Source organism: Puma concolor, chromosome E3 (assembly GCF_028749965.1).
Source record: "Puma concolor isolate L17-30 chromosome E3, mPumCon1.1.hap2, whole genome shotgun sequence".
In the NCBI taxonomy this organism is placed as follows: Eukaryota; Metazoa; Chordata; class Mammalia; order Carnivora; family Felidae; genus Puma; species Puma concolor.
Genome location: NC_141682.1, coordinates 40,793,670 through 40,820,902, shown reverse-complemented (window position 1 = coordinate 40,820,902; position 27,233 = coordinate 40,793,670). Strand labels below are relative to the sequence as shown.

The 27,233-nt window shown below is 61.5% G+C and overlaps 3 protein-coding genes and 1 long non-coding RNA gene across 9 annotated transcripts; 2 read left to right on the top strand and 2 right to left on the bottom strand.

Moving 5' to 3' along the window:
- Positions 1-1,845: 1,845 nt before the first annotated feature.
- LOC147573210 (uncharacterized) lies at positions 1,846-4,582 on the bottom strand. Its single transcript, XR_015245302.1, has 2 exons — positions 4,472-4,582; positions 1,846-3,517 (listed from the first exon to the last, which is right to left on the bottom strand). It is a non-coding gene; the product is annotated as an uncharacterized LOC147573210 (long non-coding RNA).
- Positions 4,523-14,222, top strand: E4F1 (E4F transcription factor 1). Of its 5 annotated transcripts, none has more exons than XM_086691541.1 (14): positions 4,523-4,741; positions 6,988-7,139; positions 8,402-8,507; positions 10,726-10,919; positions 11,028-11,148; positions 11,268-11,420; positions 11,514-11,683; positions 12,006-12,215; positions 12,490-12,595; positions 12,692-12,909; positions 13,068-13,266; positions 13,348-13,490; positions 13,571-13,633; positions 13,723-14,222. In XM_086691541.1, the coding sequence occupies exons 1-14, from the start codon at positions 4,585-4,587 to the stop codon at positions 14,077-14,079; spliced, it is 2,349 nt and encodes a 782-aa protein (XP_086547667.1). In that variant the 5' UTR covers positions 4,523-4,584; the 3' UTR covers positions 14,080-14,222. The 5 variants fall into 5 exon arrangements, with proteins under 5 accessions (XP_086547667.1, XP_086547666.1, XP_086547665.1 ...); XM_086691540.1 differs by having other exon boundaries at positions 12,487-12,595; XM_086691539.1 differs by having other exon boundaries at positions 4,524-4,741; positions 11,268-11,429.
- Positions 14,223-15,158: 936 nt separating this feature from the next.
- DNASE1L2 (deoxyribonuclease 1 like 2) lies at positions 15,159-25,558 on the top strand. 2 transcript variants are annotated; one of them, XM_025916840.2, is made up of 7 exons: positions 15,159-15,501; positions 15,594-15,682; positions 15,776-15,859; positions 15,941-16,041; positions 16,120-16,232; positions 16,328-16,579; positions 25,378-25,558. In XM_025916840.2, exons 1-7 carry the CDS (start codon positions 15,169-15,171, stop codon positions 25,432-25,434), a joined length of 1,029 nt encoding a protein of 342 aa, XP_025772625.2. In that variant the 5' UTR covers positions 15,159-15,168; the 3' UTR covers positions 25,435-25,558. The 2 variants fall into 2 exon arrangements, with proteins under 2 accessions (XP_025772625.2, XP_086547669.1); XM_086691543.1 differs by lacking the exon at positions 25,378-25,558 and adding an exon at positions 16,948-17,271 and having other exon boundaries at positions 15,168-15,501.
- ECI1 (enoyl-CoA delta isomerase 1) lies at positions 18,123-27,186 on the bottom strand. Its single transcript, XM_086691549.1, has 7 exons — positions 27,044-27,186; positions 26,727-26,840; positions 24,209-24,336; positions 21,238-21,384; positions 20,259-20,380; positions 19,993-20,171; positions 18,123-18,622 (listed from the first exon to the last, which is right to left on the bottom strand). Exons 1-7 carry the CDS (start codon positions 27,093-27,095, stop codon positions 18,456-18,458), a joined length of 909 nt encoding a protein of 302 aa, XP_086547675.1. The 5' UTR covers positions 27,096-27,186; the 3' UTR covers positions 18,123-18,455.
- Between the last annotated feature and the right edge of the window lie 47 nt (positions 27,187-27,233).

The following is a 27,233-nucleotide window of genomic DNA, read 5'->3' as shown; positions in this document are numbered from 1 at the left end:
GAGCCTGCCTCGGATTCTGTGTCTCCCTCTCTCTCTGCCCCCTCCCCGCTTGTGCTCTCTCAAAAATGAATAAGTGTAAGAAAAAAAAAAATTTTTTTTTAAACGCTCTCCCTGTGCCTTAGTGGTACTGTGAACGGGTTATTTATTATAAGGCGGCGGGATTGCCTTAGTGGTCATGCGAACGAGTTATTACAAGGCGGCAGGCTTAGGGGTTAAGAAGACACTGCGTACAACACAGCACTTACCATCATCTTATTTGGTATCATTGTTAACTTTTATTGAGGCCTCATACACAGTAAAAGTGCATCGATCTTAAGTGTGCAGCTTGATGGAATTTTACATACCTATACGCCTGTGTGAACACAACCCACATCAAGCCAGAGAATATTTCCCTCGTTCCAGAAAGTTCCCTCACAGTCCCTCAGCCAGTCAATAGCGGATACCCCTCCCCCAACCACTTTTCCGACTTCTGTCACCATGGAATGAGTGATAGCCTCCTCTGCCTGTTCCAGATGGTCTCACAGACTTGCCATGAGTCTCGCTTCTATGGATCGACACAGTGTCTGGGAAATCCATCCTTTTCTGTTGTTTTAATTGCCATGTGAGCCCTTGTAAGAATACATCCGTCGGTCTGTTCTCCAGTAGGTGGACATTGGGTTGTTTGGGAGCATTGTAAATAATACTTCTGTGAACATTCTGGTTCCTACACACTCATTTGTGGACCCAGGCACTCATTTCTCTTGGGTGAAATATAATTGCGATTGGAACTGCAAGTTCACAGGTAGGTGTATGTTTATTGTTATTACTTCCAGTAGGGCCAGGGAGCAGAATTACAAAGGGCCCGGTTTCTTGAAAGCCTACCCTGTGACAGGTGCCCCAGACCCCCAGCTCCCAGAGTGTCAAACTCCTGCTCCTCTCTTGGGCCCCAGGTCTCCATAAAGTCTGCTCTGGACCCACTCCCACCCCCAAACCCATGAGGTAAAACCAGTGATCTCAGTTCCCTTAGGGCCCTGTTTTTTTATACATGGCTCGTTTCTGCTGGTCTCTGTTGGCCCGGGAACCCCTGGAGGAGATTGGAGGGGCCGTGGCCCACAAAGGCAGGGCATGCAAAGTGTTCCTGCCTGGTGCACCCACTGCCCACAAGGGGAGCACCTTCCTCCCTGTGTCTTCCCACTTAGTTTTGGTGGTGGAGCTGACGCAGGGAAGAGCCGGATTTGACAGAAGATCAGAAATCCTGCTTTCACCCAGAAGCATCCAGGGTATATGGTACACTGGCCAGTGCTGTTGCTGTCCAGCCATGGGCCAGCGTGTGCAATACCTGCCCGGGTGCCTTGGTCTCCTGGGCACTGGTAAGCATCTAGGCACTGAGCCCTGCTCCTCACCTGCATTACAGCCCTAAGAGGCAGAGGCTATTAGTGTCCCCATTCGTGGATGAGGAAACAGCCAGAGAGAGTCACTGGCTGGACGAGGTAGGGTTGGGATTAAACTCAGTTGACTCCAAAGTGGAGCTCTGCCATACCTGATTGGTTTGACACGTCCTGTGGGTTGTAGGGACTGAGCCGGCACGGTGGGAAAGGTGGGGCGGCCAGTGTCGAGAGGGGAGGTGGTTGTGGTCATGGTCCTGCAGGAGGCTGGAAGGGACAGTGCACTTTATGGCAGGGGGGCTGACCTTGAGTGAGGTGCCCTGTATAGATGGGGGAGGAGTGCATCATGGTCATGATGTGCTCCCGACACACAGTAGACGTTCGGTGTATACCTGCGAATGGATGGCGCCAGGGTTCCCCAAAGTGAGGAAGCCCCCCCTGCAGGCTATATGGGGCACGGATTTAGATGGTGCAAGGACAGACACCAGACGCTATTTAATTTTAACAGCCTTGCATGGATTTAAATTGTATTAGGAACTAATGGGGGTGCCCGGGTGGCTCAGCAGGCCGGGTCTGACTCTTGATGTCAGCTCAGGTCATGGTCCCGTGGTTCGTGGGATCGAGCCCCACGTTGGGTTCTGCGCTGACAGTGAGGAGCCTGCTCGGGATTCTCTCTCTCTCCCTCTCTCTCTGCCCCTCCCCTGCTTGCATGCTCACTCTCTCTCTCTCTCTCTCAAAATAAATAAGCAAACATGAAAAAAGTTGTATTAGAAAATGCAAGTAGCCATTGAACCTGTTTTCGCAGATGGTATTGCTTCCAATGAGCTAAGTAAAAAAGGGAGTCATTTCAAAAGGACTCAAGTGGCACACAAAAAAAATTCGGAAGCAATCTAAATATTCTTCAGCATGGGATTGGTTCAATAAGTCCATCAAAGAACAGAGGTTGAGCAGTCCTCATAAAGGGTGATGGAGTCTCCGTGGCTCTGGCCACGGCAGGTCAGCACAGCACTGACTCTAAAAACACACAGGGTGCCGCTGGAGCCCGTGCCGCGGAGGGCTGGGTCGGGGAGGAGGCTGTTTGGGGGGGTGGGGACTCCGGTTTTCCTGTCTTTCTCTGGCCACTCTGCCTTTCAGTGACCTTAGGCCTGTCTGCCCCTGTACCCGCTGGCCTGCCTGGGCTCTCGTAACGCAGGACCTGGGACTCACTGGTGCAGGATGCCCTTTCCTGACTCCCAGGGAGCCACCAGGCAGGAGCGTTGGTCCGCTCTGGACACGGTTCTGGAGCACGCGGCAGGCAGGCTCTCTGTCTCCCCTGGGCCGGCTCCTCCTCGTGTCCACCCACACTCAGGGTGTCCTCTGCCTTTGAGACCCTGCCCTATCCCATTCCTCTGGGGCTTCCTCTCTCTCTCTCTGATGCTGGCTTCACCATTACTCTTCAGCACATCCTTAAGTGAGGTGTCTTCCTGGTCCTCCCTTCCCAGAAGCCCCCTCCACAAGCTCCCCCCAGCCCCCGGTCTTCCTCCGGTTTGTCCCTCTCAGAGACCATCCGTCTGGGATCTTCTTGCCTCTATGGGCCCTGAGGTCCTTTTATCCGCACAGCAGTCAGAGGGATCCTTTTGAAATGCTTTCACACCGTCTGCCTATCCCCCTGCATTGGCGAGCAAGCCTCATGCAGAAAGCAACCTCATCGTTACCCCAGTCTGACCTCTGACCGTCTGACCTGTGCTTCACACAGGCCGGCTTCTGCCAGGCCAAGGGTCCTCGGGGGCCCAGCTGGGCAGCCCCAGCATGGAGACAGTCTCTGCTTGGTGTCCTTGCCAGGGCAGAACAGTCTACTCTCTGCCCCGTCCCTTGAGTCTCTGCTTGGTCTTTTCTAGAGATTAGCCTTCCTGGAGGAGACCAGTTCTGATTCATCTGAGTCTCTGGGATTCAGCACAGGGCTGGGCCACAGAAGATAACTGATGTGGGAGAGAGCACATCCTGTGGGTTTCCAGCCCATGGCTCTGTGCAGACTTCCGTCTCCAGTCCGCCCTTGGGCAAGCGTCCTATCAGTACTGTGCCTCAGTTTCTTCATCTTCAAAATGGGGGCGATTGGTACTTAAATGAGAAAATCCTGTAAAGTGCTTAGCTTCATAGAGCTAATTAAATATCACCTGAAAAGAATAAAAGGAATTTGTACATGTGTGTTCATGGCAGCACTATTCATAATAGTGGAAAAGGTGGGAACAACCCAACCGAATGCGAAGACTAAATAAATTGTGGTCTTTCCTAGAGATGTAATATTATTCAGCCTATAAAAAGAAATGTAGTGACGTGCTTCCAGTACGGATGAATCGGGGAAACGTTATGCTAAGCAAAACAAGCCAGATGTACAAGACCACATGTGTAATTCCATTTATTTGAGAATATCCAGAAAAGGCAAATCCTTACAGAGTGAAAGTAGTTGCCAGGGGCTGGGAGTAGGGGAGAATGGGGAGTGAGTGCTAAGGGGTTAGGTTTCCTCTTGGAATGACGACAATGTTCTGGAACTTGGCGGTGGTGATGCACATTGTGTGCACGTTGTGAATGCACTAAATGCCATTAAAGGCAAGTCTTATGTATATTTATTACAATTTAAAAAATACGCGTAAGTATAAAAGGCTTAGCGAAGCTACCCGTGAGCCAAACCCAAATCGGGTGCCTCCCGGCGACCGTGGCGACAAGGGAGGCTCTGACCCGAGGGGGTGGGGCTGGGGCGACGAGCACCGCACTACCCGCGCACCACACCACCCGCCGGAGCTGGGGTGGGGCAGTGTCTCGCCGGCGGGGCGCCCGCGGCTGCACCACCGGCTCAGAACGTCTGCTTCAACCTTTCCTGAAGCTTCCGGGGCCGCTCGGGGAACCAAGCCCTTCGCCCCTCCGGCATGGCCACGCCCCCGCCTCACCCAGCCCCGCCCCTCGGGCCCGCCTCTGTCCCCGCCCCTCCGCCTGCCAGTCAGTCCGCTCCAGCGTAACCACGCCCCCGAGCAGCCCCTCCCCCTGCCTTCTCTCCGGGAGTCTGGCCCCGCCTCTGAGATTCTAGGCCTCTCTTCCTAGGCTCCGCCCCGCTGCCTGTCTGTCAAACCCACCTGGCTCCGCCCCGTCGGCCTCCTCTCGTCGTTTTCTCTCGCTCGCCTCAGCGCGGCCCGTTGTTATGACGACACGGTCGTAAATCCGCCATCTTCCTGCGGCGCGTTGCGACATGGAGGGCGCGATGGCAGCGCGGGTGACGGCCGCGCATACGGCAGAAGCCCGGGCCGAAGCCGGGCGGGAGGCGGGCGAGGGCGGGGTCGCGGCGGCGGCGGCGGCCTTGGCTCCTGGCGGGTTCCTCGGCCTCCCGGCGCCCTTTAGCGAAGAAGGTAACAGGGCCTGACGGGGCCTGACAGGGTCGGGCGCGGCCGGGGTGGGGACGGCTCAGTCCTGGTTGGAGGCGGCTCCGAGGGCCTAAGCTGTGGACGCGACCGACCGTCCCAGACCCCGGTTCCTTGCGGACCTCACGGGTCCCCAAGGGGTCCTGCATGGCCCTCCACGCGCTCCCCGGCTTCCTCAGACCCTCGGGCCTCTCCTGTGGGACGCCCATCACCCCGTGGGCCTCGGTGCCCACTTGCGGGTACTCACAGGTGCCCAAGGCTGTGGGGTTGCTCGTGTGTAGACCTCTGCCGTCGCCTCCACTGGCGGCCTTGGCCCTCAGGCCGGCGGTCAGGCGCCTCTTCGCCTCCCTGTCTGGGCAAGGCCCCGCCCTCCTCTGGGCCCCCTCCCAATGCACCTGACGGGTTTCTAGAGCCCTCGCTGGGGTGGGGCTGGAGGCTGGGGGTGCGGTGGGGCGGGGCCTCCCCCCCAGGCCCCCGGCTGCCCCTCGGGGAGGCAGCAGAGCCCAGTGGTGGAGAGCCGGTGCCCTGCATCCGGCCTGCGGGCTCCATCCCACACCTGCCACTTTCGCCACGTTCTGGCTGTTTGGTCCTGGGCAGGGGATGCTGCTGCCGCCGCCGCTGCTGCTGCTGCTAAAAACGTGTTAAGCACTTACCCGGCATCAGCGTTTTTGTCCTCAAACCAACCCTGGACGCTCCTGTTGTTGTTGTTGTTGTTGTTGTTGTTGTTGTTGTTGTTGTTGTGATTCATTCCCATTTTGTGGATGCGGGAAATTGGGGTTCAAAGGTGTGAAGGTGACCAGGTCACCCAGCTAGTAAGTAGCAAGGACTGGACTGGATGCCAGGGCTGTGTGACTCCTCAACCGACTCCCCTACCTTCTGGGCTGCGCTGCCTCCCCGGACCCCGGTGAGAAGGAAGACGGAGCCGGTGGCAACTGGCTGAGGGCAGAGCGGACGACCGGGCGCCCTGACAGCTTGTGCAGACAGAAGTTGGGTCTCTCTCCTCCGAGCTTGTCTCATGAGGCTATAGACTGGGCCAGACAGGAGGGGGGCTGGCTAGCGATATTGGGGTAGTGGCCCCCGTCTCCGCAGAACTCCTATTCTCAGCGCATGGTTTTTTCTTGCTCCTTCTTATTCCAGCTGGGGGAGGGGCAGTACCACTAGGGGCAGTGCCAGCCTGGAGAGGGATCTCTTTGGAGGTTGCTGGGCCCTGCTGTGCTTGCCCCCAGCCTTGTCACTGTTACACGGGGCGGAGTGTGTCCCCTTCTGTGGTGGGTGTTCCTTCGCTGGCAACAGCGAGTCAGACTTGGAGAGCAAGGGGGGAAGGTTAAAAGGGTGGTGGGCACGTCAGTGCTTCGCTTGTGACTGCGAACCATCTGGAGGGGATCGCCCTCTGGCAGGTGGTCTTGTGTGGGCCCGTCATGGTTGTGGTGTGGGCCTTTGTTTGCTCACTGAGTCAAAAGACATGGACTGGGATCCTTCCGTGTGCCAGGCCTGGGTTTGACCTTGATGTGGGACCGGATGTGAGGTGGTGGGAACTGGCAGACTTTTATAGAAGCACAAGGAACATCCTCCCATCCCTTTGTGCATATAGCGGGGCATCTGGAGTAGACCCTCAGGTTCAGATTCTGGCTCGAACACTCACCAGCTGGGTGGTCTTGAATCTCAGGTCATTTTCCTGGAATGAGAATAGTCATCCTTATTTCCCCAGGGCGCTGTCTGGATTTGGGGACATCCCCAGTGAGGTGCCTGGCACCCAGGAGGGGCTCAGTGAGTGGGAAGTGCCTGCTGTAGGACCTGGGGCAGGCATGGTCAGCCTACATGGTGAGGGACTTGAGCCTGGGGTGTGGAGCCTCTCTGGGAAGTTCCACCCTGAGTGTCTTCTCCAGAAGAGGGAGCTCCTGCCCGTTCGGAGCCGATGAAGCAGTCTTAAACTCTGGTCCTCCACTGTCCCCAAACCGGCTTGGGTGAATCCCTCCACCTCTTAGCTGCTCCCTGGGGCTCTGTCCCCTCATCTCTGAAGTGGGGGCTTTGGGCACGGCAGCCTCACTGGATCTCTGCAGTCTAACTCTCAGGTTGGGGCCCCCACCTGCTGGATGCTGTTCTCCCTGGGGTGGGCATCTCTCCCGCAGGTCACCAGAGGCTGGAAGGTGCCTGTGGTCCGATGGCACCCTTCGGTGGGTTTGGCCTGGGGCTGAAGGCCCTCCCAGGCCCCACTGAGCACAGGCTTGTTGCAGATGAGGACGATGTGCACAGATGTGGCCGCTGCCAGGCCGAGTTCACTGCCTTGGAAGACTTTGTTCAGCACAAACTCCAGAAAGTCTGCCAGCGGGCCCCTCAGGAGGCCCTGCCTGCCGCCCCTGCTGCTTCTGTGCTGCTGGGCCAGGAGGTGAGCCCTCTCCACCTGCCACCACACATCCACGCACATGTGCGCCCTCCTCCTTGGGCTCACCTGGTGTCTGGGAAGGGGTGTGTGCGTGCCCTGACAGACCTGTGCAGCCGGTTCCCTGTGGCACGGGGGTGGACAGAGGACAGGCATCTGGTCATGGGTGAGGGAGCCTGGGCCCTGTCCCTAAGAGCTTGGCAGTGTTCCTGGTTTCCTGGATGGCCTGGGATGGCCCTGCCTTCCCAGCAGCCTCTGGCTGAAGCCTGCACAATTGACATCCCTCCTTTCTTAGAGCCTCAGGGTCTGTCCTGGCTCAGTGGCTCAGGGCTGTCATGGTGGCTTTTGTTCTTTTGGCTTCTCTCCTGCCCTGTACGCACGGTTTCTTTTTCTTTTCCTTTTTAAAATTTATTTATTTATTTTGACAGACAGAGGCTGGGGGAGGAAGAGAGAGAGAGAGAGAGAATATCCCAAGCAGGCTCCGCACTGTCAGCACAGAGCCTGACGTGGGGCTTGAACTCACAAACTGTGAGATCATGAGTTGAGCCGAAACAAGAGTCAGATGCTCAACCACCTGAGCGCCCAGGCACCCCTGACACATGGTTTCTCGGGATCCTGCAAAGGGTGGCTCTGGGAGTCCTGCCACTTTGTCATAAACATGGCCAAGGTTGTCATGCTGCACGTGCTCGGGCTGTACGCACCCAGGCCTCTGAAGGTCCCCAGCACCTTTGCACGGTGGTGTTCTCGGGCCCCTCGTCGGATGGCATTGGGAAAGGAGGCTCTGGGAGATGTCAGCCGCCTCAGCTAGTCACAGGGAATGGCCCAGAGGACGGTGGGACTACAGCCATCTCCCTCAGACCCTGTGCTCTTTCCTGGCCCCTCCCGGTGGTGCCCTTTCCTCTAGGAAGGCCCCTGGACCCACGTCGCTTGATAGCTTGGCTGGGGCTGGTGGGTGAGGGTGCTGACCTTCATCCCTGCACAGCCAACTGGGCTTCGGGCTGGAACTGCCGGTCACTTCTCCCGGGAGCCCTCTGCAAGGGTGCTCGCTGCTCTGCATCCGGCCCATGGTGGCGAGGGGCGTTTGAGTGACGGGGCTGACCCCTTAGGCCTGGGTTGGAGGGACTAGGGTGGGAGAGATGTCGGGGGAGATGACAGGTCCCACCGCAGCCTTCCCATGTGGAGATAAACCCAAGCCTTCCCTCTCCAAGCCAAGGGAACTCTGGAGCCCTGCAGGAGAATCCTTTCTGTCCCCTGTCCCCCCACGGCAGGTGGTGCCAGCGGTGGCCGGCCCGGAGGAGCCCATCACGGTGGCCCACATCGTGGTGGAGACGGCCGCATTAACGACAGACATCAGCCACGCCCCCGACATCGTGGGTAAGCCGGCGCGGTCTCCCAGTGTCTGTCCATGTGTGGCTCTCAGCACAGCTGTTTGTGGTTAGGGCTGGAGGCGAGGGACCCTTGCTGCTGTGACCCTCTGCTCTCCTGAGAGCAAAGCCTGGCTGAGGAGGGCCGACGCCCTCCAGAGTGAGCACTGGGCACCAAGCCCTGCCCGCCAGGAGAGGGGAGGCGTGTGGCCTGCGCTCAGGGAGTCCTCACTTTGTGCACAGTCACGAGCTGGCTGCTTGCTCCTGCTGCTTCCCTGGTCCTTCCCTGGTCCTTCTGGAATCTTCCCCATTTTTCTGCCAACCCCAGTTCCTGCTCCCCACCCCACAGTCCACTCTGATGGGTCAGGTTGGGGTATGCACAGGATGCACTGGTGGCTCCAGCCCTGTCCAGACCTGCTGTCTGACCTTGGCTGTCCCCCCACCCCCGTGGGGGTGGCAACTCCTGCCCTGATTCTCACCTGGCTTTTATGAGCGTATAGTGCCCAGTCAGCCTCCTTGATGGCTCTTTTTAAGTTCAAGTGCCTTGCTGGTGTGCAGTGGGAGAGGGGGGAGTTGATAGGTCTGGGGAAGGGGGAGCCTTCAAAGGGCAGCCGGACAGGAGGGTGCAGCCTGCTGCCCAGCTTGGAAGGAAGGGTTGTTATCTAGGGGTCTGCTGGGCAGGAGTCTTGGCAGGTGCCTGAGTGGGCGGTTGCACAGGATGTGGGTTTGGGTGACAGGTACACCTTGGCCTTGGGAAGCCCTTGGGACCAGATGGGGCAGGAAGAGGGGTGGAGACCTCGGGAGGGGAGCCGCAGAGTAGGCCTTTCTGCCACGGACCCACCTCAGGGAGGCAGCCGGACATCCGTCCTTGTCTCCACGCTGTCCCTTCCCCTGCCTGACATTCCTGCGGACAGGGACATTCACCCATTCACCTGTTGCCATTCTGGATAGGAATGTTGTCATGTGGGGGGGTGGGGCCGTGCTCTGGCCCTGGATGGTGTCATATGGGAAAACAAATCCCCTGGGGTTGGGTGGCACCTCTAGCCAGGCCCCTTCCCGCCCCCCTGACCTCCAGCTGGCCCACACCTGCTGCTCGGTGGCTCGTCCCTGTGCTCTGAGGGCTCCCCTCTGGGTACCTCCTGCCTCTCTGTCCCCTTGGGAGTTTCCCCCTTTGCAGGCATCTTGGGTGCACCACATGCCTGCTAGGAGTCTGCTACTCATCGCTCCAGGGTTGGCTAGAGTCCTAAACTGCCAGTTGCTGGCTTCCCAGGATCGGGGGGCCAGGGTCCACAGTCGGCAGGGGCTGTGTGGGGGGCCAGATACCTCTTCCCGGCCCTCCTGCCTCTTGGCTGGAAACAAACTTGCTTTTCATCTCTGGACTCAGGGCAGCCCTGTTCTCACTTCCTTGAGCCGTCCGCCTGCTGTGTCATGCCACGCTCTACCCCAAGTCCTCGCCTGGCAGAGGTCCCTGGCCTTCCAGAGGTTTGCTTCTGGGGCGGAGCAAAGATAGAGCACCCAGCGCATAAGCCAGGGCATGGGCGAGAGATGGCCTTAATTGTCTGAGTCACGGTGCTTGCATTCTGTGTGAGAATGGCTTGTCAACACACTATGTCTGACTGATTGAGATGGTTCCTAAGAAGTGGCTTTACAGCCGCTTCCCACGTGTCGTTTTTATGAGCGGAAATTATGAAGCGTGTTTACAGCTTAGCGTGGCACGTTGTCATACCTTTTCATCACCCGTGAGAGGTGCCAAGGCCAGGCCTCCTTCCTCAGGCAGCTCCAGGTTTCTCGGGAGCACTCACTCTCCCGGGAGGGTCCCCAGCCTGCCTGCCTCAAGACACAGTGCGTGACCGCCCCCCCGCCCCCCGAGGCATCTTTCTTACCTGACAGTGGGAGCCGGTGCAGTGAGCGGGGCCGGGCCATCCACCGTCTCTGTGCTGGCACTCAGTTGTCCTCAGAGGGGGCAGGACCCCTGCGCACATCCGGTCCTGCGCTCCTTGGCTTAGGAGGGGGCACCGGTGCTCATGGTGGGTCTCCCCACTGGGCACATTCTGGGGTCCTGGAGCTCCTCTGGGCGGCCTCCAGCTCAGGGAGCAGATACTAGGCCCTGGAGCTGGAGGGCGGTCAGGACAGCTCCACCGTGTCCTAGCAACGTCCCCAGGCAGGGATCAAAGGAGGTGGCAGGGCCCGCAGAGTCTCGAGGCTCAGGCTGACCCTCTTCTCCTCAGGCGGTGGACACATCAAAGAGGTCATTGTGGCCGCCGAGGCAGAGCCGGGGGACAACGAGATGGCGGAAGCCCCAGGGAGCCCCAGCCGTCAGGGCCCGGGCCTTCCCGGGGAGGGCGAGCAGGCCCAGGTCAAGCTGCTGGTGAACAAGGACGGCCGATACGTGTGCGCGCTGTGCCACAAGACCTTCAAGACGGTGAGGCCGGGGGCTGCGTGCTCGGGGCCCCGCCGGCAGGTGGGGCCAGGCCTCCCTCCCCCTTCCGCCGGGGAGGTGCCTGAGCCCTGCTTCCCCGCTCTCCCCCAGGGCAGCATCCTCAAGGCCCACATGGTCACCCATAGCAGCCGCAAGGACCACGAGTGCAAGCTGTGCGGGGCGTCCTTCCGGACCAAGGGTTCGCTCATCCGGCACCACCGGCGGCACACGGGTGAGCCGGGAGGGGGCCGTGAGCCGGCCTTGTGGCCCCTGCCTCTGGGGGGAACGTGAGGCTGTGGCTGGGGGCCTGCCTGCCCCTTGGCCCCGGGGCTGACCCTGCCCTCTCTGTAGACGAGCGCCCCTATAAGTGCGCCAAGTGCGGGAAGAGCTTCCGGGAGTCGGGTGCGCTGACCCGGCACCTCAAGTCTCTGACCCCGTGCACCGAAAAGATTCGCTTCAGCACGAGCAAGGACGTGCTTGTGGGCAAAGAGGACACGCCTGCAGGTCCGCGAGGTAGGGGCTCCCCGCCCTGGCCCGGGCCTGGGTGCTGCCCTGGTCAGCGGTCTCTTCAGGGACTCTCCTGGTTCTGCCTTAAAGGATCTGGCGCCTCCACCATGGGGACCGTTACATCATCATCGGTGACGGGCGAACCTATGGAGACATCGCCTGTGATTCACCTGGTGACAGACGCCAAGGGCACTGTCATCCACGAAGTCCATGTCCAGATGCAAGAACTTCCCTTGGGCATGAAAGCCCTGGCCCCAGAGGTGCGGGCAGGTCAGGGGCTGGCCTCTGTCCGCTCAGTGCCGGGCTCTGTGCCGGTCACTGGCTCCAGCGGGAATGGGACCAAGCTGGCCTGCCTTCCTGGTGCTCAGTGCAGTTGCAGGGGAGACAGGAGACCAATGGCATGCCAGAGGGCAGGGAGGGGTGAGGGACAGGGAGCTGGAGGTGAGGTGGAATGGGCTGTGGGGCTCCCCAAGACGTATGCACAGTGCCCCTGGGGCCCCTTGGCTCTGCTCCGTGTAGTGCGTGCAAGTGGGTACCGAGTGTCTCTGCCTGACCAGCTGCCCTCCGTCTGCCTGCCCACAGCCCCCCGGCTCCGAGGAGCTTCCCTGTTCCGGTGAGGGTGGCCGTGAGAACCTGCTGCACCAGGCCATGCAGAACTCCGGCATTGTCCTTGAGCGTGTCACTGGAGAAGAGGGGGCCCTGGAGCAAGCCCCTCCTGCGGCGCCCAGTCCCCAGCCCCTGGGAGATGGTCCCCCGGAGCTGCCGCTGCTGGAGGTGGAGCCAGTGGAGACAGTAGGTGCCTGCGCCGCTGGCGAGCTCCTTTGGGGGTCAGACCTTGGGTACAGGGTCACGACCCTGGCCCTGGAGCCGTCCTTGCTGTGTTCCCTGGGGTGGAAACATTGAGCCACTTTCTGCAGTGATTTTCCCCCATTTACTGCCTTCCCTGGGCTCATGATGGAGCTTGCCGGTGTGGGGGGTGCCACGGCTCTGTTTTTGGTGCTGCTGGGGTCCAGCCCGCAGTGGGTGCTGGAGGCATGCTGGGACACCTCCCCCCGCCCGCCAGCAGGTGGCCAGCGGGCCCTCAGCCGTGCCTAGGACCCACCCGTGCCCTCAATGCAGTGAGACCTTCCCGACGGCGGCCACCCTGGAGGCCCACAAAAGGGGCCACGCAGGTGGGTGGCAGGAGTGGGGGGCACCTGGCAGCCAGCCAGGATGTGTGTTTGGGGCCCTTGGGTGGCGGCCCGGCCTGACATCCCGTGCGGCCCCAGGGCCAAGGCCGTTCACATGCGTGCAGTGTGGCAAGGCCTTCCCCAAGGCCTACCTGCTCAAGAAGCACCAGGAGGTTCACGTGCACGAGCGACGTTTCCGCTGCGGAGACTGCGGGAAGCTCTACAAGACCATCGCACATGTCCGCGGCCACCGGCGTGTCCACTCAGATGAGCGGCCCTATCCGTGTCCTGAGTGTGGCAAGTGCTACAAGACCAAGGTGGGTGCTCGGGCCCTGACCCCTGACCCAAGGGCTCCCCTCTCCTGGGCCAGATCCCTGTCCCGTCCCTGCCTCTTGACCACACAGCCCCTCCCCCAGCCCCTCCGGCCTGGCCCAGAGGCCGAGGCCAGGCCGGCACTGACGGTGCGGGTCCACAGAACGCCCAGCAGGTGCACTTCCGGACGCACCTGGAGGAGAAGCCGCACGTGTGCCCGTTCTGTAGCCGTGGCTTCCGGGAGAAGGGCTCCCTGGTGCGGCACGTGCGGCACCACACGGGCGAGAAGCCCTTCAAGTGCTACCGCTGTGGCCGGGGCTTCGCCGAGCACGGCACCCTCAACCGGCACCTGCGCACCAAAGGTCAGGGCCCGGCGCGGTGGGGGGCGAGGGCGGGGAGGGGTGCCCGGCGTGCTGACCAAGCCCCCCCCGCCCCCGCCCCAGGCGGCTGCCTGCTGGAGGTGGAGGAGCTGCTGGTGGCCGAGGAGAGCCCCGCGGCCGCCGCCGCAGTCCTCGCTGAGGACCCGCACGCCGTGCTGGTTGAGTTCTCTTCTGTCGTGGCCGACACCCAGGAGTACATCATTGAGGTGGGTGCGGCAGGGGCGGGGTGGGACGGTGGCGTGGGGGAGCCTCCCCTGGGGTCGGCTGACCTCTGACCCGTGTCCAGGCTGCTGCGGACGACGCGGAGGCTAGCGAAGCCGCGGAGATCATTGAGGGCGCCCAGACAGAGGTGAGGGGCTGGGGGAGGGCCGAGGAGGGTGGTGTGGGCCCCCGTCCCCGCCCCTCCGCAGCGCGAGCTGAGCGGTGAGCCCCCCACAGGTGGACAGCCACATCATGAAGGTGGTACAGCAGATCGTGCACCAGGCCAGCGCCGGGCACCAGATCATCGTGCAGAATGTGACTATGGACCAGGAGGCGGGGCTGGGCCCAGAGGCGGCTGCCGCCGACACCATCACCATCGCCACCCCTGAGAGCCTGACAGAACAGGTGGCCATGACGCTGGCCTCGGCCATCAGCGAGGGCACCGTGCTCACGGCCCGTGCGGGTGCAAATGGCGCCGAGCAGGCCACCGTGACCATGGTTTCGTCGGAGGACATTGAAATCCTAGAGCATGCAGGCGAGCTGGTCATCGCCTCACCGGAGGGCCAGCTCGAGGTGCAGACGGTCATTGTCTAGCGTGGCCGCCTGCAGGGTCCTGGGGGCTGGGCTGGGTAGGGGCGAGGACCCAGAGAAGAAAGAACACAGAATTCAGGTGTTCAGAGGGGATGTGGGAGTGTAAATAGTTTTTTGTTGCTTTACAATAAAATGTGAAAATCTGCCACTTGTGATGTTGCCGTGGCAGCGGCAGCCTCGGGGTCTGGGGCCACTGTCCTGGCAGGTTTCCCTGTGGCAGCACGCCTGCCCGGGCCACCCTCTGGACTCTCATGCCCGGCCGCCCCGCCCAGGGCTCCGGAGGGGCTGGCGGCACCTTGGCGGTGTGTGGGTGTCACTGGCATGTGGACAGGCAGCCTCCTCCTGCTGCCCTGCCCAGTGGGAGTCGTGACTCCAGCTTCCTAAGCTCCCCCCCCCCCCCCGCCCCAGGTGGGTGGAAGGGGATGCCGTTTCCCCGCCTCCAGCCCTGGTGCTGTCTGTTGGGACAGGGGACCAAGGCTTTTTCCCTTGAGGTGACAGCGTGTGGGGGGACAGGCCTGCACTGCGTTGTTTTCCCAGAAGGTGCCGCTGAAGGAGGGAGATTTTGGATGACCTAGTTTTGGGGGGTGGGGGGAGGACAGGAACAAGGACTGGACCTTGGATGGCTGATCCTCTTATCCAGTCCTGACATGGTGCTGGGAGGCGGTCAGAGTCTGCGGAGTCCCGCTTCTGATGGGCTTGGGGGCACCAGAGCAGGCCCAGGGTGGATGCCCCTGCCACCTGGCCGTCAGGGCTCTCCCTGGGACTGGACGCCAGGAGTTCCAGCGTCCAGCTTCATTGAGGGGGCGGACCCAGAGCAGTCCAGCCCCTCCCTGGACCAGGGCCTCAAATACCCGCCTGAGCCCTGGCACCAGAACTGCTGCCCCACCAAGCGCGGAGTCTGTGTTGTGCCACAGACACACCCCCAGCCTGGATCTCTGACCTAGATCCTGAGCCTCGGCTGCTGCCCCATCCGCATCCCAGGTGAGTGATGGAGCCGGCCTGTGTGGGGGTGCCCGTGGCTGGGGAGGACTGGGCTGACCAGGGGGCTGGATGGGAATGGGGTGCTTGTATTTGGGGCTCAGTTTCCCTACGATGGAGAAGGGCCACGGTAAGCCTAGTGCACCACTGGGGAGACATGGAGACGCAGGGAACCTCTGTGTCAAGCGTTCTCACCGGCCCCCGTGGCCCCGGGGCTGGGGCGGAGAGGGGCGGCTTGGTGTGTCTGACTCCAGATTCAAACTCAGGAGCGTCTCTGTCACTCCCAGCCGCCCGCTCCGCGCCATGGGTGGGTTCCGGGCCCTAATGGCCGCGCTCTGGGCGCTGGGGGCCGCCGGGGCCGCGGCGCTGCGCATCGGAGCCTTCAACATCCAGAGCTTTGGCGACAGCAAAGTGTCGGACCCAGCCTGCGGCGGTGTCATTGCGCAAGTGAGGCCAGGGGCCGGGAGGCGGGGCCACAGCTGGGCTTCTCCGGTGATTCCGCCGGCGCGTGACCCCGCACCTGCCGGCCCCTCCCCCAGATCGTGGCTGGCTATGACATCACGCTGGTGCAGGAGGTGCGAGACCCGGACCTGAGCGCCGTGTCCGCGCTCATGGAGCAGATCAACAGGTGCGGGGGACAGGGTCCAGCGTTCGGAGCCCAGGCCGGGCTCGCAGGGCCCGGCGGGTGACTTGACCGCGGGCCTGGCCCTTGTCTCCGCAGCGTGTCCAGGCACGAGTACAGCTTCGTGAGCAGCGAGCCCCTGGGTCGGGACCAGTACAAAGAAATGTACCTGTTCGTCTACAGGTGAGGGGCGGGGCGGCGGGGCCTGGGCGCGCAGGGCAGGAGGGGGCCGGCTCAGCGCCACCACCAGTCTCCTTCCCCCAGGAAGGACGCGGTGTCGGTGGTGGACACGTACCAGTACCCCGACCCGGAGGACGCCTTCAGCCGTGAACCTTTCGTGGTCAAGTTCTCCGCCCCCGGCTCGGGTAAGGCCCCGCCCCTCCCCTTCCGCGGCCCCGCCCCCGCTCCGCCCCATCCCCGCTTCTGACACGAGCCTTCCGCAGCTGCCGGGGAGCTCGTGCTGATCCCGCTGCACGCGGCGCCGCACCAGGCCGTGGCGGAGATCGACGCTCTCTACGACGTGTACCTGGACGTGATCGACAAATGGGGCACCGACGTAAGTCCCGCTCCCGCCCCCAGCGGGCGCGTCCGGGGTGGGGGTGGGGGGCGCGTCCCTCTCGCGGGCTCAGCCCCGGCTTCGCGGCCCCGCAGGACTTGCTGTTCTTGGGCGACTTCAATGCGGACTGCAGCTACGTGAGGGCGCAGGACTGGCCGGCAATCCGCCTGCGCAGTAGCGAGGTCTTCAAGTGGCTCATCCCGGACAGCGCGGACACCACGGTGGGCAACTCGGACTGCGCCTACGACCGCATCGTGGTGTGCGGCGCCCGCCTGCGCAGGAGCCTGAAGCCCCAGTCGGCCGCTGTGCACGACTTCCAGGAGGAGTTCGGCCTGGACCAGACTCAGGTGGGCGTGGGGGGGGGGGGCGGGGAACTGACGGGCGTGGGGGTGGCCAGTGTCTTGCTGCCCACGGCCAGGGGCGCCACTCCCCGCACTAGTGTCTTGGAAGCGCCCTTAGGGGCTCAGTTCTAGCCGAAAGGAACAATTGTGGGATGGCGGGAGGAGATGCCCTTGGCCTCTTCTGGAGTGGGGTCCCCAGTCCGTGCTCCATGCCACCTGCAGGCAGCACAGTGGTCTGTAGATGCCCGCGCCCCCCCCCCCCCCCCCCGCCCCCCGGGGCGGGGTGGAGGGGTGTGGAGGGGTGGGAGGTGGAGGGGGTGGAGCTTGCAAGGGAGGAGAGGTTGCCCAGCAGGCCCCCATTCCTCTCCCTCCAGGCCCTTGCCATCAGTGACCATTTTCCTGTGGAGGTGACCCTGAAGTCCCACTGAAAACCTTCCAGGCCTGGTCAGGGCACGCCGCCTTCAGACTCGACCTGAGGAGGACTCTGGCCCCCACAGATCTCCTTCCGGATGGCTGGCCAAGCCCCAGCAAGCTGTGGGGCAGGGCCGGCTGGACAAGAGGCTGTGGACACATCACAGGCCCACTCAGCCTGTCTCCCCATCTGTAAAATGGGCTACGACATCTATCTCCTCCTTGTGAGGAGCACCTACAGGGCGCCGGGCGCGTGGCTGTGCTCAATAAATGGGAGTGAGCGCTTAGCCAGGACCACACACTGGTCGGCTTCAAGGCCTCCGTGTCCTTTCTTAGGACTCCACCCCTGTGAGGCCCAGACTTTGGTGCTGCAGCCCAGTGGGTCCCAGGTCCCGGCCCCCTAGGGGAAAAGGGATGGCCCGGCCCACCGGTGTCACACCCTGCTGGGAACTGACGCCCTCCAGACCAGGCTCTAGAATGCAGCTCCCGAGTGTGCTTGCTTTCCCTCCGTGCCAACCTTAAATGCGTCCGAGGACTCGTGCTGAGCGCAGCTGGGGACACACACACACACACACACACACACACACACACACGCGGGCAGTGCTGACAGGGCCAACCTCACAGTCCCTGCCGCCCTCTCTCCCCCTCAGGGGCGAGCAGGCTGGACGCCTCGCCCAGGCGGGGCGGGTTCCTTCTCAGGAGCCCTGGGCTGGACAAGGACTTGGGGAGAACCGTGGCCTGTGTCCCGGGGAAGCCCATCACCTGAGGATCGGGAACGAGCACGAATGGGGGACAGGGTGTGACTGACAGGCCCAGGGAGGTTGCTGGTTTGGGAAACATCTCACGTTTGGCAACTTTGGGAACTGGCCTGAACTGTGTGGAGGACATACGTTTGCTTCAAGAGCCCGCGTGACTTTTTCTCAGGTCACCTTCCTCAAGTAAGGCCAGGGCTCTTGTGGCACAGACGGGCTCACCCCTCCCTGCTTCCCAGGCACCCGGTCTCTGAACCTTTGTGCCCCCTCCATGTAAACAGGCAGATGGGGTGGCCAGAGTGCTTTCCTCTGGGGGTCCCGTGCGGCTCACCGGCCCACACCGGGCTGGTCACGTGCCCCTAGCAGTCAGGCGGCCGGGCAGCCAGTTACGGGACAACGTGAGGACTTTATTCACACTTCTGCTCGGGGAAAGGGGACGTTCAGCAGCGATGTCTCTGAATCCTGCACTGCCCCTCCTGCCAGTTCACGATTCCCCAACAGAGATGCCGCCCCCCCGATCCCGCCGTGCCCACTTGCCAGGCGGAAAAGGCGCTTTTGGGGGGCAGTGGCCTTGGGATACTAGCTACCAGGAACAGACCAGCGAGACCAAGAGCTGAAAGTACCTTGAAATCGGAAAATACCTTGCTTAGAACCCATTGGAAGAAGAGGGCCCCCAGAAGGCCACATGTGGTGCAAACCCCGCGTGCGCGGCCCGGACCCTAGCCTTTCTTCTGTCTGAGCTTGTCTAAGTACACGCGCAGGGACTTTTGGATGGAGTCCCTGGAGATGAACCGGAGGAAGTACTGGATGTCCGCGTCGCGCTGTTTGACCAGGCGGTCGGCTGTGGGCTTGCGCATCAGATTCTTGGTCAGCTGTCGAGCGTGGTCTACAGAAAGGGGTCCGTGTGTGAGAACCCACCCCAAGACGGTCGTATCGTGCCCAACCTTTCCGAGAGACTTCCAACAGAAGTCTTCCAACAGAAGCTCTGCCAGGACACTGAGAAAATATAACTAAGCAAAGAAAAAAATGAAAATCACCTGTTCCCCACTGCCTACCCATCTCCTTGAAAAACATCCAGGGTGCCTTGCCTTTTATCCTGTTATTCTCACTCAACTATACCATGGGGGATAGTTTCCCTCCACTACAGGTTCTTTTACGACGTAAGTAACAGCGGCACAGCATGTAGCCGTGTATCTGTGTCAGGGGTCAGCAAACCTGGCCCCCGTGGCCCGTGAGCTAAGAATCGTTTCTCTTTTTTTTTTTTTTTTTTTAAAGTAGGCTTCGCACCCATGGCAGAGCCCAACGTGGGGCTTGAAAGCACGACCCCGAGCTCGAGACCCTGAGGTGATATCAAGAGTCGGACGCTTAACCTACTGAGCCACCAAGGTGCCCCGGTTTTTACATTTTTATATAATTGGAAAAAAACTGAAAAAAAGACATTTTTGGAACACGTGAAGATTCTATGAAATTTAGGTATCAGGGGCGCCCGTTCTACTGAACACAGACGGGCTCTGGCGGCCTCCGTGCTCCAACGCCACAGTGTGGAGGACACTGACCCACCAGGCTGAAGATCCACCTGGCCCTTTAGACGCGGTCCGCTGACCTCCGGGCTCCGTCACAGCTGACGTCACCAGCCCTATTTCTATAAACGGACACGCAGGCTGTTGCTACTTGTGCAGTGGGTTGAACAGTGGACCCCCCAAAAGATCCATACAAGTCCACAGCGCAGCTCTAGAATCTGCGCCTGTGGCCTTATTTGGAAAGGGGTTTCTGTGGAGGTAGATGAAATGAGGTCATCGTGGGTTTAGGGTGGGCCCTAAATGCCACAAACGTCCTAACAGGAGAAAGGAGGGGGGGTGTGCAACTGGAGGCCACGTGAAGGGGAAAGGGGAAAGCGGAAAGCGGAGCTGGGCGCGACGCATCTACAAGCCAAGGAATGTCTGGAGCCCCCAGTGGCAGGAAGGAGCCTCCCCTAGGGCCTCTGGAGAGAGCACCGCCCTGCCCCAACACTGATTTTGGCCTCCTGGTCTGCTGACTTCCAGAACACATTTTGTTGTTTTAAGCACCTCCCCCCACCTCGGGGTAATCTGTTATAGTGACCTCAGGACACTAAGTCCGCTCTTATAAATGGCACGTCCACGACTTGCACGGAGCACCTTGGCGTGAAGGCTCTGGTCTCACCAGAGCATCCGGCCGTGGCGGGGGGAGGCTCGCCCGTCGGTGCGCACACCTGCAGCCCCTCCCTGTGCCCCTCACCTGGAACGGCCAGCCACTGGGCCATCACCGACAGTGCCGTGCTGTGCACTTGGTCCTCGGGCACCACCTGGTCTACCATGCCCACCCGCAGGGCCTCCGCGGGCGGGAAGAGCAGCCCCAGCTGCAGGGCGCGCTCCGCCGTGCGGTGGCCGACGGTGTTCACCAGGGTGTCTTTGAACCTGGAACATAATTCGCTTGCTGGAGGCTCCCAGGCAGACGGGCTCGCCCAGGGCAGAGCGGGGTGCGGGCCCAGCCCCCGGCCTTACCAGGAGGGGGCGACGATGCCCAGCAGAGTCTCGTTCAGACCCATGTTGTACTTGGGGTTGTCCGCCAGGACGCGGTAGTCACAGGTGAGGCTCATCAGGCAGCCTCCCGCGGGGCTGACTCCCTGCGGGGGAAGACGCGCCGTCTGGCTCTGGTGCTGCGGGGGCGCGTCCCGACTGCGCTCCGGAGAGCCAGGTCCCACGGTGGGTGTGCGCCCCCGGGGTGCTGCACCCACACCGGCTGGGCTGGCCCTGCACCACGGGGACTCGGGCTTGCCCATCAGCCCCGTCACCTCGTAGGGCCACCAGCTCTCGGGGACCAGAAAATCTCCCTCCTGTCTGGGTGGCAAGCCGTCTTTCTTTTCACGGCTTCGGTCCGGATGCTGAAACGCCAAACTAGCATCCGGCCGGAGCGGTCACAACCCGTCACGGCCCACGGGACCCATCGCCATCCCCAGCGGGATGTCCTGGGAACCCCAAACTCACACCGCCCTCGTCTCACGCACTGCACTGCCTTGAACAGAGACGGCAAGCTGCCGTCGGCTGTCACGCGCCTCGTGGGTCGTCCTGACTCTCGCCACCCTCCCGTCCCCTGGCTCAGACCCTTCTGGCACCTCACCTGGGGTGTCCCCTGTCTTCAGGCACACCGGTTCCTGAGCGTGAACAGCCGCTACCTTCTCGAGGGCAGACCGGAACGATGTTTCCAGATGTGAATCTGATCGCCTCCTCAAGCCCCTCTCCCTATACAGCCCTCTTGCTGGGCCGCGTCGACCACGTGCCCTGGTCCCTGCCCCCGCCCCACAAAGTACCCCGTCACCAGGTCACACCTGTCTGCAGTGGAGGCTCCCCTGTGCACATCCGAGGGTCTCCCCCAACTGTTCCCTTCCCAGCCTTCCCAAGGACAGGACCTCTTCATGCCCCCGCCACGCGCTGGGCTGGCTCTGGTGAGCCAGCGAGGCCACTCAGGAGCGGGGACACTCACGTTGATGGCAGCAATCAGCACCAGGTTGGACAGGTAGAGCCGCAGCCACAGCTCCTGCACGGCCCTCCAGTACTCGGCATAGTGCGCTTGGCTCTTCCCGCACATCTCCGTCAGGTCCAGGCCAGCCGAGAAGATCCCGGGGCAGTCCTAACGGAGTGAAGGAGCCAGGGGCCCCGTCACCGTCCATCTCCTGGCAGCAACCCGTCCCCGGGGCCCGGGAGCCCACAGGCGCTCAAGACGCAGTGGGGGCGAGGTCATGTTCAAGGTGGCAGGATCAGGCCCCGAGGAGCCGAAGCTGGGACCTCCCTCGGACTTGGCTCCTCCTACTTTCCAGTTTCAAATGGGAAAAGGCGAAACAGGCAGGCAGGGTCGGGTGCTCCCCCAGGAACATAAACAGCGGGCTCTGGGCACGGCTGCGTGTGCTGTCCCGGGCAGGGGAACTCGGAGGCCCGGAGGGGGCACACGTTCTCATTTACCCTCGAGGTCAAGAACGCTGCAGACGCCAGCACAGGCCAGGAGGTGCTGCCGTCAGAAGCAAGCCAGGACGGGAAGGGACAGCAATGAGCTGAGGAGCCAGAACTCTGCCCTGGGCGGTCACGCACGAGACAGAAGCCTGGCCTAGAAGGCCGTGGGTCCCGTGTGGACGCCCCAGGTCCCGCCACAGCCGCCACAGAGCGGGGGAAGCAGACACAGGGGACCGCCAGCACGGCACTGCTTTCCAGCAAACACTGCCGGCCCAGAGGCGGGAAGGGGTTGCTCCGTGGCCACCACGCGGGGCCGTCGCGTGGTCACAACGTTTCTAAGTGAACGAGATGTTCCCGTGGTTGGAGCGTGTCCGGGGCTGAAGTGACCTGTTACCGACACGTGAAGTACGGGACGGTCACAGGCGACGTCTCCGCGTCCTCACATTAAGCAACAGGACCAAGCTCGTGTGCAGGGCGCACAGTGCAATTCCACGTGGACCTGTGCACGCAGACGCTTGGAGGCCGACCTGTCGTCTCCTTAGGCCGCGTGCCAGCGCGACCTGGCTGTCACAGGCGCCCCGGGGACAGGGTGGCGGTGGGGGCAGGGCTACCCCTGCTCTGAGCGCGTGCCTCCTTCCCTAACCAATGCCGAACGCGGGCACCCCTCCCCAGCCTCCAAATACCCCACGCAGATCATCTGCACGTGGCAGGGAAGAGGGCGCCCACGGTCCGGACGCTCGAGGAAAGCTTGTGGCTGCGGGAGAGACACCGCGGTCATGCTGGACGGGGGCTCGCCCCGCCAGACGGACCGGATGGGCTGTGATCTGGGACTCGGCAGCACGTCTGCAGTGGGCCGAACCGTGTCTGCCTTTACCCCCAGTGCCCACGAGTGTGACTGTCTTCAAAACAGGGTCTTTGCAGATGTGACCAACGTGAGACCACGTGAGAGCAGGGGTCCTTCTAAGGGGAGGGAAACGTGGACACAGAGACCCGGGGTGGAGGAGGCGGGGTACAGGGGTGCCAGGACCCGGCAGCAGCTGCAAGAAGTGGAGAGGGACGCTCCAGGAGAGCGGAGAAAAACGCGCTGCCGTTGTCGCGAGCCCTCGTCTGCGGCCTCTATCGTGTGTCCCCACAAGAGCAGCGTCACGTCGCACCGTCATCTGCTGAGGGCCCACTGGGCAGGCCTTGTGCTGCAGACACAGTAGGCACCCAGCCGAAGACACACGAAGACACATTTGTAAGATGACACAGTCCCGGGGACAATGTGGGCTTTGGAGGGACACACGCCGGCTCCCCATCCCCCGGGGGCCGTGCCGCTTTGAGACCGGGGGGGGGGGGGGCGCACAGAGCCCCGCTTTGTTGCCGAGGGACAGAAGTCATGGGTCTTCCCAGCTCTCGTTTGCTGGCGTGATCAATCACGCTGTGAAACTTCTTGAAGGGAATATTTTCAGAAATTTTCCCGAGCAAAACGCTCCCAGGGAACTGCAACACGTCCAGACAGGTCAGCCTCAACTGTCACAGTGACCCGTGCCCACGAGCGCCAGCCCTGCCCCTGGAGCGCCACCCTCTTCCCCGGGGGGCCGCTCCACGGGACTCCCCTGGTGTGTGCATCAGACCCGCCCCGAGAGCTCAGAGCTGGGACAACACCAGGTCACGCCCAGGACCGGCTGAGGGTTTAAGGAAAGCAGGCGCGTGCCCAGGGGACGTGCCAAGCCTTGCCCGGAAGAGACCGCGACCCTCTGCCTTTAACAATGGTGCGACAGGACGTCCTCACTGGTCTCTGTAGAACGGTGGCCCTTCTACTGGGAGACACTCATGCGGAGGCTCCCCGCAACTCAAAAGGCGACTCCAGGACTCTTCCTGACACGACGAAGGGCTTGTTACGTCAGGCCGCGCTCCCATCTACTTCCTCTCCTGGCAAAGTAGGTGGGGCTGCCGGAGCCGGCGTGGCCCCCGATCCTGTCGGTCTATGGGGTCTACCCGGCCCAAGCCGAGGACCGCCCCCTCCCCGGCCTCACCGGTGACACCCCTCCCACAGATGTCATTAAACAGCAGCATCTGTCGGCTCTTGGACGCAACACCAAGGTTCCCTAGAGAACTCAGAAGGGAAAATCTGCCCTCTGAGAACTCGACTCTAAGGCCCAGGCGAAGAAGAACGAGGGAGCGTGGCCACCAGGGAACACGCCTAGCGGCTCCACCGCCAACAGGATATCCTGGTGGACTACCCGTCACCAATCAGCGCGGGCTCCAGGCCACCCCTGCAGACAATTCACTGCCCTCCCCTGAGTTCTGGCCCGACTGCAGGGCACTGAGGCTCTCCCCACAGTCCAGCCTGGGGCAGAGGGCGCGGTGCTCTGGGGGGAGCCATCTGCCCACGGCATGCCAGGACCACTGGGGGCCCCCCTGGACCAGGTCTACCTGGTCATTCTACAGCACGTGACGTGTGGACGTGACCTCGCAGCAGGTTCCTGCCGTGATCGGAACTCGGGGAACCAACGAGCACCCACCGAAGTCACGATGACGCCGCGGAAGGTCTTATCGTTTTCCAGTTTCTCCAGGCTGATGACAAACTCCGTCAGCACCTCCAGGCTGAGGCTGTTCACCGGGGGGTTCTTCAACTTTATTACGGCGACCCCTAGTTTGAAAATGAAGAGGAGAAAGCTCACACCCAGGACTGGAAAAGCACACCCAACCATCCCGCACCCTCAACCTGGCCATGGGAAGCGACAGTTTTCATTTTTAACTTTTGGTTATTAAAATTGGTGAAGTTTATTTATTTGAGAGAGCGAGCCAGCTTGTATGTGCGTGTGGGGGAAGGGCAGAGAGGGAAAGAGAGAATCCTAAGCAGGCTCTGCACCGTCAGCACGAAGCCCCATGTGGGGCTTGGACTCCCATCTCGAGGTCATGACCTGAGCCGAAGTCAGGACGCTCAAGCGACGGAGCCATCCAGGCGCCCCGGTTTTGGTTTTTCAAATGCAAGTGAGATTCACCTAACGTAAATTAACTATTTAAAAGTGGACAGTCCACGGGGCTCCTGGGTGGCTCCATCGGTCGAGCGTCCGACTTCGGCTCAGGTCATGACCTCACGGTTCGTGAGTTCGAGCCCCGCGTTGGGCTCTGTGCTGACAGCTCAGAGCCTGGAGCCTGCTTCCGATTCTGTGTCTCCCTCTCACTCTGCCCCTCCCCTGCTTCTGCTCTGTCTCTCAAAAATAAACATTAAAATAAATAAATAAATAAATGAAAGTGGGCAGTCCAGGTCTATAGGGACATGCACAGTGTCCCAATGCTACCACGATCTAATTGCCGGGCATTTCTATCCCACACAGGACCCTGCGCCCACGAGCAGTTCCTGCTCCTCCCCGGCCCCTGGCCACTGAGTGTCTACTTTCTGCCTCTACGGACCCATCTACTCTGGACGTTTCGCGTGCGTGGAAGCACACAACCTTTTACGTGTGGCTCCTTTCACTGAGCACCGCGTTCTCCAGGCCGGCCTGTGCCGCTGGGTCAACGTCCCCCCCCTTTCTGAGGCCCAGTGTCTCCCTGCACACGTGTGGACCGCACTGTATCTGTTCGTGTGCTGGTGGACACTGGGTCCCTTCCACCTTGAGAGTCTTGTGACTACTGTGGCTGTGAACGTTCATGAGCAAATATCTGTCTGTTTATCTTGTTCCTCCAGATGCCAGTCCTCTGTCCCCGGGGGAGTAGGAGATGGCCTTACTTTCCTGAGGAGTGAGTGAGCAGACTCTAAGACCGGATATGAAGGAGGAACTGCACTGGGGGTTCTGGTTCTTGCTAAACATGTTGTCGGGCTGACGTTCTTAAATTCTCCACGATCCGCTTGTGCGTCCTGCCAGCAGCGGGGGAGGCCGGGGGGGGGGGGCAGACCAGCACTTGGGACAGGGCAACCACCAGCCTGGGCCAGCTGAGGCCATCTGTTCTGGCTACCTGGCCCAAGGACAGACCCCAAGGGCTTTCGAAGGGCCACCGTTCATTTAGGCTACATTTCCCTGGTCAGGACCTTAGAAATCTTCAGATGGTCAACATAAACAGTCCTCTAGGAGTGAGAACCAAGTCCTGAAGACAAACGGGCTGTTTTGAGACCTCCGGCTTCTGAGGGAGAGGTTACTTACTAACCAGCTACAGGAACGTACAGGGACGTGTAAGAAGTGATCAAAATTCCCAGAAGCAAGCTCCCCGAACTTGGTTCAGAGGGAAGTTTTTGAGGCTGACTGGATTTTTACAGAGCCCGGTCCAGCAGAATCAAGGACACTCAGGGGAGAGGGTTAAGGTTTCCATGAGTTGACACAGAGGACTTGGGGCGAATCCAGGTCGCGGGGAAGGTGGGCTGAGGCCGCAGCCCCCCAACCACAGCAGCCCCCCAGCTCCTCTCGTAGGCCTGAGCACAGCGTGTCCCCAAAACCTGGAAGTAGGCCCAGCCCTGGCTGCAAGCCTTCTCAGGACCCAGGTTGGGAACATTCTCAGGTAGAGAAAACTCAAGGGTGCTTTTTCTACCTTTTCTGTCCCTTTTGGAGAGTTTTCCCAGAGGCTCTGATGGGGGTGGGAGGTGGCTCCTGGCTTTAATTAGTAAACCATCTGCTAAGTCCTGTGCCATGCCAGAATAAAAAAAAAAAAAAAAAAAAAATTACTTCACTCTAAAAGACTTCCATTATTTTCAATTTCCAACTGAAGAGTTTAGATGGAGGAGCATACCCCTCAAACTTTACAGACCAAAACACTTTTATCTTCATAATGAACTGGGGAAAAGCACGTGGGCTGATGACCTTTAAGCTTTGAACGCAACAGAAACGGTCTTCGTACAGGGCTTGATCTCCAATGGCCTTCAAGGGTCCCCAGGAGCCGCGGCCAGGAAGACAAGCGGCGGCGAGGAGGGAGCGGGCGTGGGACGGCGTGGCACCCCTGCTTCGAGTCCTCCAGGCCGCGGGGCGGGCCGAGCCAGGGAAAGCCCAGCCGGCGGGGCCCGGCGTAGGCGCCCTCGCCCGAACGTGCGGCCGCGGGAGCGCTTACCTTTCGCCGGGTCCGTCTCCACCAGCACCCGAGGGCTCCCGAAACACCGCACACCGTCCCCGCCGGCGGCGGCCGGCCCCGTCCGCCCGGGAACCGCGTCCGGCAGCCGGGACCCTACGAACGACAGCGCGAGGCCTGTTAGCCCCGGACCCCAGTCAGCTCCCCGAGGTCCCCGGCACCTCCCTGTCCCCAATCCCGCCCCCCCCCCCGCCCCTCCCAGCTCCCTCGAGTCCGGGGCCCTGGGCCCCTGTCTCCGCCGGCCCCCCGGGCCCCTGCTGCCCCGCACCCCCCAACTCCAGCCCCCCAGAGTCACGCACACGGGCGGAGCAGGTTGCGAGCCAGGACGCGCGCTCCGGTCATCAGCGCCATCTTGACCAGGCCAAGTTGGGGTCTGGCTGCCCCGGCCCACGCCCCGCCTCCAGCAGCCCCGCCCCACTTGGCGTGTCGGGTGTCGAGGGCGGGGCACTGCCGCGAGAGTGGTTAGCCGGAGAGTTGGGGGAGCGCCGC

What these genes read in the sequence shown, in the direction of transcription:
- DNASE1L2 (XM_025916840.2), top strand. Translation starts at nt 15,169, where the DNA reads ATGGAGAAGGGCCACGGTAAGCCTAGTGCACCACTGGGGAGACATGGA. An exon ending in GTTCTCCGCCCCCGGCTCGG is followed by an intron (nt 16,042 to 16,119) that starts GTAAGGCCCCGC and finishes AGCCTTCCGCAG; the next exon opens with CTGCCGGGGAGCTCGTGCTG. An exon ending in TCGACAAATGGGGCACCGAC is followed by an intron (nt 16,233 to 16,327) that starts GTAAGTCCCGCT and finishes GCGGCCCCGCAG; the next exon opens with GACTTGCTGTTCTTGGGCGA.
- E4F1 (XM_025916788.2), top strand. Translation starts at nt 4,585, where the DNA reads ATGGAGGGCGCGATGGCAGCGCGGGTGACGGCCGCGCATACGGCAGAA. An exon ending in CTGTGCTGCTGGGCCAGGAG is followed by an intron (nt 7,140 to 8,401) that starts GTGAGCCCTCTC and finishes CCCCCACGGCAG; the next exon opens with GTGGTGCCAGCGGTGGCCGG. An exon ending in CCCAGGAGTACATCATTGAG is followed by an intron (nt 13,491 to 13,570) that starts GTGGGTGCGGCA and finishes ACCCGTGTCCAG; the next exon opens with GCTGCTGCGGACGACGCGGA.
- ECI1 (XM_086691549.1), bottom strand. Translation starts at nt 27,095, where the DNA reads ATGGCGCTGATGACCGGAGCGCGCGTCCTGGCTCGCAACCTGCTCCGC. An exon ending in TCGCAACCTGCTCCGCCCGT is followed by an intron (nt 26,841 to 27,043) that starts GTGCGTGACTCT and finishes TGTCGTTCGTAG; the next exon opens with GGTCCCGGCTGCCGGACGCG. An exon ending in CCAGTGGCTGGCCGTTCCAG is followed by an intron (nt 18,623 to 19,992) that starts GTGAGGGGCACA and finishes CCCTTTCTGTAG; the next exon opens with ACCACGCTCGACAGCTGACC.